General features: G+C 33.9%; 1 protein-coding gene across 1 annotated transcript in view; it reads left to right on the forward strand.

The window, feature by feature from the left end:
- ATG14 (autophagy related 14) overlaps window positions 1-7536 on the forward strand; it is a 35671-nt gene that overhangs the window by 10300 nt on the left and 17835 nt on the right. The window contains exons 2-4 of the mRNA XM_006920157.3: window positions 1311-1373; window positions 2617-2659; window positions 5343-5424. Of these exons, the coding sequence (XP_006920219.1) occupies window positions 1311-1373; window positions 2617-2659; window positions 5343-5424 (188 nt within the window). The remainder of the gene's footprint in view (window positions 1-1310; window positions 1374-2616; window positions 2660-5342; window positions 5425-7536) is intronic.

Below are 7536 nucleotides of genomic sequence, written 5' to 3' on the forward strand. Positions count from 1 at the left end.
TTTTAACAAAGCCCAAGAGAATCAACCAGCTCTATATAAAGCTGGGTAGAGTTGTTTGTCATCCCAATTTGTTTTAGTGCAAAGTGCAGTGGCATTTTTACAACAGATCTGAAAGGAGAATTTTTATAGCCTCTAAAAATCTAAAAGCAAGATTTTATCCCCCATGTCTGTCCTTTGTATGGTTTGATGAGCCTTGTCATTTTGTTGTTTCCTTCAGGTTATGGGAACATGAATCACCACATTGCTTTAGTAAGAAATAAATAACACGTCAGCTTTTCATTTTTGATACAAGGAAGTGGAAACATATAGCAAATAACTCATATGTCCAAGAGTACACAGAGCAGAAGAATGTATCATTAGATTTCTTAATATTGTTGAAGATCCTTTGTTATAAGTTGCAGGCAGATAGAAAAAGCCTGATAAGTTAATTGATATGTTCTGCAGCCTTATCAGAATCAAATTAGAAGACAATAACAGTAAGTTACCTAGAAGAGCTCATGTGTCTGGAAATTAAACAATACACTTCTAAACTTAAGAATCAAAGAAGAAATCTTATGGAAAATTAGAAATTTCAAACTAAATGATAATGAAAATACACCATTTCAAAAACTTTAGGTTTAGCTAAAGCAATACTTAGGGGAAAATTTATAACTTTATATGGTTAAATATTGAAAAGAGGCATAAAATAGATGATTTGAGTTTCCACCTGAAACAGAAAAAAAGGGGAGGGAGGGAGAGGGCAAACTAAACGCCAGCTAACAGGAAGAAAATAATTATAAGGTTAGAAGACTGACAAAGAGAAAACGAACTACAATATGATATCCCTTCCTTTTGGTAACTTTTACTAAGTAACTCGTTAATCTGTAATGACTAGCAATAAAATCAGTAAGAAAAAAATGTACTTTAAAAATGATAGGGAATCAGTTTATAGATGAGAGAAGGATTAAATGAAGCATAACAATTAAAATTACCTTTATAACAGAAGCCTCAGTTTTTTTTAATTCAAATTCACTTTAGTGCTGTGATGTGCCTGTTTTGGAAAATAATTTAACCTGGGAGAGGGGAAAACCTATAAATATATTTTATAAACCCATGAAAGAATTTTAAAGCTGAGAATTTGAACTTAGTTTTAAAATAAGCAAGTGGTAAGCAGCCTTGTGCATTCCATTGAGAAGATATGTACAGTAGTTATTTTGAAGACGATGACATTTCCAGATGAGTCTGCAGAAAAGATTGGCTCTCTGAATTTGCATAATCTCATTGAACTGAAAAAAATGAACATAAATAAAACACCGATTTTTTTCTTACAGGTTTATAGACAAGAAGGAACGGTTAAGTCAACTTAAGAGCAAGCAAGAAGAATTTCAAAAACAGTGAGTTTTCTTTCGGCTTTTATTTGTGGTGGTTATTTAGTCACCATGTGGTTTAATTTAGTGTTGTGGTATGCGGATACATGGATTGCTAATTTACTAAATTTAGGATATAATCTCCAAGAGTGGAAGAGCACTGCATCTTGGAGAAACAAAATAGAGTTATCAAGTTTCTAGAAAACAGTGGGATTCGACCCAGTGTCTGATACACAGTAGGTACTCAGTGACTGGGTGGGTGAATCGAACTCCTGGCCCTGATAATTGATATATAGTAAATGGGCCCAGCACAGTAGGCATATTAGACGAGTGATAGTGGCCTCTGTAGGCCGTTACTGTTTCCATTTACCTTCTTCTCTATCAGTGTTTTCCAAAGTGTGATCTGCATCTCATCTCTATCAGAATGCATTCACTGAGGTAATGGTTAAAAACGTGGATTCTTGAAATCCAGTCCTCAGGTATTCTGATTCAGTAGGGCTGAGGGAGGCCTGAGAGTATGAGTTATTAACAAGCACCCCTGATGCATCTTACCCTCTGGATTTGAGAATTGTCCAAAGAACTCTATCCCAAACTGACCTAGTCACTGTTCTCTAGACACACCCCAGGTCAGATAACACATTGATAAGCAGATTAAATCTTCTGAGATGCCCTGTATTAGAGAAACCTGCTTGGATTTATTTAACTCGGTTGTTTCTCTAATTTATGTGATCAGAGAAACTTATTTTTTAATTATTATTTTTTATTTTTATGGTGACATTGGTTAACGAAATCCATTAAGTTGCAGCTGTACATTTTAACAGTAAAGCATATATGTATTTACGTTGTGTGTTCACCTCACAGAAACTTCTATAACACTTCATTCCATGGAACAAATTTTGATAGATATTGGCTTGTGCCATTTCTTTGGGAGATGATCATAGGATTTTCAATCATAAATTCTCTTAATTATCACTATTAATTATGACTGATGGAAAATTTCAGTTATGACAGAGGACAGAGGCTCTGGTTATTATGTAAGTTTATTGTTAATGTTTATAGAAAAGCTCTGGGCTGTGTTAGAAATGCAAAAGGAAAAGTGAGAAAAAATTGCAGAGAACAGGGAATTTGGAAAACACTTTTAAATGCTTAAGTCCCACTTTGGTGTTTCTAGCCATTTGTAAGACCTTATTTTAAAAAGTTCTTGATTTTACATTTTAGAGCTTCACAAAATTTTATTAAGAGCTTATTCTCATATCTCTTCTCCATACAGAGTGTTAAAAGCTATGGAAGGAAAACGGATAACAGATCAGTTGGTAAGCTGTAAGAACTATTTAAATAATATTCTTTATACTTAAGATTACATGTTTTTAAGTTGATAGAGTGTAAAAAACCATAGTGCATTAAAATTTATTTTTGATCATTTTTGGCAATCTTCTCTTCGAATATATTTGTAATGTGGGGGTCTCAAATAGTTCGTCTAGATACCGAAAACAGGGTATTGGCAATTAATTGTGTAGACAATGTATGAAGTCTGGTACTGACATAGAAATATAAGAACAATTGGCTATCCTTTTTAAGGAAACTTACTATAAAAACATATTCTAAATGGACTGATGATTAAATGCGAAAAGTAAACTCATAAAAATATGAAAAGAAAATATGGGAGAGTGTTTATGTAACCTGGGAGTGAGAGGACCTTTATAAGCAAAACGAACATAAATAAATACATATGAAAAATAAATATATATGAAAAATAAATACATATGAAAATAAGGAGTTTGATAACATTTTTATTCTCTTGGTGGGAATATACATTGACATATTTGGGGAACAATTTGGTGGTGGTCTGTTGTTTTCTTTTTGATGCACATATGGTATGTCTGGCAATTTTTCTTAAGGAAATGCACATGAATGCAGAGATTTATGTATAAAGAAGCGGATTGTTTGCAGCACTAGTAGTGAAGTTATTATATAATCTAAATGCTAATCGATCAGGATGAGTTAAATAATTATGATACTGTGTAGCTGTTAAAAAGAATGTCAGTCTACATGTATTGATAAAGAGTGCAGTCCAAGGTATATTTTTTAATGAAAAATCAAAAAGTAGGCTAGAGTGAAGTATAGTTCCATTCGTGTGAATATCTGTTTTAATTATACATATACTCTAAAGAATCTGAAAAGATGGATGCCAGACCTTAATGGAGAATACTCTTGAGGAATTGGGAGGAGTCATGCTAACAATCACTTTCTTTTTTCTCTTCTGCGATGTGTAATTTTTTTGACAATAATAAGCATCACTTATAATTTTTAAATAATAAAGAATATTTGTGACAAGCGAATTCTGTTCATGCTCTGAATATTGTGGAAACAAAATATGTTGTATGGGAAAAGATCATAAAAGGTTATTACAAAGAATCTTAAACCCATTTTTCTATCAAAAACTTAAGTGTTGATTCTTAAAGACTAATACCTCTTAAAAGTGAAGATATATCATTGCCAGTTTATTCCTGAATCCACCATTCACCATGAATCTATTTTCAAATGTCTCCTCACTCCATTGGAGAGGCTAGCATTTTGCTCTCCAGAACATCCCTGTAATCTACTGTGTGTCTTGTACTGTCAGACTACTTAGATGTTAAACACTGAAAACATTTGAGTGTTGTTTAATTAACCTCACTTACAGATAAACTAGATAATCATACTTTTTAACTATTAGGTCACATTTGTACTGATCCTTTTATTCACCTTGGGGGAGGCTGTACCCAAATCCTGGTAATGTAAATTTCATGTTTCATAAAATTGTCTGAGGCTTTTCAAGAAATCTTACATGAGTTATATACTTTTTTACAAACTTCTGTTTTATTCCAGTTTTAACCCATTTCCCGATTGCCCTGAGAATACTCGCCAGTGTCACTTGCTGCTACAGCGTTTATCCCAAAATAACTCGAAGATTACAGTCCTAACTTTACCCCCAATGTTTGCCACAAAATATCTTGCTGTTGTTATTATTTTCACATCACTCTAGTATATGGATAGTCTTTGGAAACAAATGACATCATTCTCTTTATAGTATTCTGTGTTTAGTAGTGGTATTTCCACTTACAAAACAGTAATTCTCAATCACTGAGAATGTCAAATCCTAGAAAACATAGCATTCCTATGTGTGATATTAACATCGTTCTCGAACAGTTACTAGCCAAAGGTTCATTTGATGAATTTGACTTAAGTATACATTTCTTAAGTCAAATACATTAGGATTAGAGACAAGTTCTCTTTAGAAATAACTCCAAGAACAGTTTTTATATTTTATTTTCACAGATTTGCTTCAGCCTCAAAGTGTATTTATGTAAAATTAAATTAACACTGGCAGCGAGCTTCACTTTTTTTCCTAAACAGAAAATGGGTTAATTATTTCAGAAGTAATATTCGTTTATTATATTGGTGAGATAATACAGTGATGTTAATGGTCTCCTCCGTAACTAGCACTAAGAGTTTAGAGCAATGCATCAATAGGATTTTCTGTGATGATGCAAATGTTCTGTATCTACACAGACCAGTATGGTAGGCATTCGTCATAAGTGGTGTTGAGCATTTGACGTGTGGGTAGTGTGAGTAAGGAACTGAATTTTTTTATTTTACGTAATTTTAGTTGACTTTTAAATAGCCACCTGTTACCACTAGCTATATTTTAGACAGAGCATATTAAGAGAATATCCTTCAACATTTTTCTCTGTGCTCCTCCTTAACACTATACAAAAGAACTATATGAATTTCTCTTTCACTCTTAATTTCCTAGCAGGTTCTGTTTCGAACAAGAATAACATTGTCTCTTTTTTTTTGTAATCCACCATAGTTACAAAAGCTATAAGTATAACTATGTTGGTCTTTTCTTCATTATGCTTTCTAAGATATACCTGAAACTAGGTAGCGATACCAGGTAGATAATCATATTAATTTAAGAGACCAGTTTCTGATATTTATTACATACTTTTTAAGAGATGGAAAATAATGTCCTGCAAGATGAGGATTGAACAACTGAAACAAACTATATGTAAAGGAAACGAAGAAATGAAGAAAAGTAAGTAATTTGACCCCCTCCCTCAAGCCTAATAAAGAGCTCATGTGGAATTTCATGGGATTAATGAGAGAGAGAGAGAGAGAGAGAGAGAAAGAAAGCGAAAGCGAGAGAGAAAGCGAGAGAGAAAGTGTGGGGGCGGAGCGGGGGTATAGCAACCTGGATACATTTATTGCTTACCATACTGTTTGCCTCTCATGAAACATTTGTGTAAGGAATTTTTATGTAAAGATTTTAAAATAATGTACTATCTTTCTCACTTTAAAAAGTTAAGGAATGTATGTTTCCCATTTGCCTTAGCTCAGAGGAAGCTCAGAATCTAACTTGGTACTCATTTATAATAATTATTGTATAATAATTATTCATACCAGAAGCATATACTGGCATCTTCTTCCATAGTGTGTCTTATACATATTTTAATCTGTATTAATCTTATATTTTTACAGTTCATACTTTATCGTGGGTGATTGTCAGAATTTAAGAGAGTCCTCTTAGAAATCCTGCATCCTTAGAAATATTCCATGTATTTCTGAAGTTCGGTGTTTAAAGTTTAGAATGAGTCACCATCACACCTTGGGAATCCCTTTCTTCTCTACTCATTGCTTTCAGAAGCAAATATTTTATAGTGCTTTGTAATGGTATTAAAGCTTCCTTTGAAAATGTTTGTCCTCATAAAGTGCTCATGTGGAGTTTCACAGGATTAATAAGCCAGAGAAACAGGGCAACATGATAAAAAACTACAGACAATCAATTATCCACCAAGTTTCACATGTGTTTTACAAAGCCTTTGGTTCAACAGCAGTATCGGGACTTGTTACTTAACATTGGTTCACCTTTCTCCATCCTCCCACGATGTTCACACCAGGGGTTTGCCACCACGCATCTGAGAACCGCCTATAATCGCTGAATTTACTGAGCGTGTGCATTTCTCTGATGAGCAGGTTAAAACTCTAATCAGCTCTAATAGGTTCCTAACCCTAAATACAAAAGCAACAATCACAGAAAATAAAAGATATGGTTCTAAAGCAGTGGACCTATAATAGTGGTTTCCATTCTTAGCAGAGCGACCTGGTGACCTTTTTAAAATTTAGAGACTCTTGGGACCCACCCTGGATTTAGGAAATTAAAATCTCATGCATGGGGACAGGATCAGTGATTCTTAAACTGTCTTTAGTAAAAGACCAGTTTTTTTCTCTTTGATTTCCAATCTGTTATAAATCAATACCAATACTTTTGTGAAATACAGTAAAATTAATTATTAGAAAAAATAATTACACACTTGAATATTATAGCAATGTCCAGTTGCCATGTCAAAGAAAAGAGTTTCTAAACTTACTCTTTATTTCTGTACTTCTCTTGTCTGACTGGTAAAAGTTTGCAAACCGGCCCAGGCCCATAGGCCACACTTTGAGTAGCACTACTCTAGGTGGTTCTGGTGACCTGCCAGGGTTGGGAATCACTACTCTTGAAAACATAAATGCAGTCTAGTTACCACCCACATAACCTTTTGCAAACAATGAGAAGGGGGTTAATGGATTCCAGAAGCTATGCATGCACTCAAGTCTATGGACTAAGCTTGCTACACAATGAATACTCTTTAAAACTTGGTTATTGAAATATCAAATATATTCAACTATATGTAGAAAAGAACATAAATTATAAACTGTAGAACCTGATTAATATTTCTCCATGACATTAAGATGTCATGATAATTCAGCTCTGATAGGGAAGTTGGATTGTATGAAATTTTAGGATTGAGTTGATCTGCGCCGCAAAGTTATATATCCAAATAAGCAGGAGTAGATTACAGAAATAGCATCAAAATGTTTTGATGTTTAGGGGGAGATGGCATGGAGAGAAGGACAAACTAAACTCTTGAGTGCTGAGTCTTGCACTAGTGCCGGTTGGATGACTGATTATTTCCTGCCATCTATGAGGGGGTCATGATATTAAATTGGAAACTGCCTTTTAGAAGTCTGACCACCATGGGACTCAGGGCCATGGCTAGACAGATTCATTTGAGCACTTACAAAGAGCTCAGTAGAGATCATGAAAATGAAGAACTTGGTGGAAAGCGTTTGATAGAACTGGAGACTAAACCTTTAGGACATTCAT

Source organism: Pteropus alecto, unplaced genomic scaffold (assembly GCF_000325575.1).
Source record: "Pteropus alecto unplaced genomic scaffold, ASM32557v1 scaffold86, whole genome shotgun sequence".
Lineage (NCBI taxonomy): Eukaryota > Metazoa > Chordata > Mammalia > Chiroptera > Pteropodidae > Pteropus > Pteropus alecto.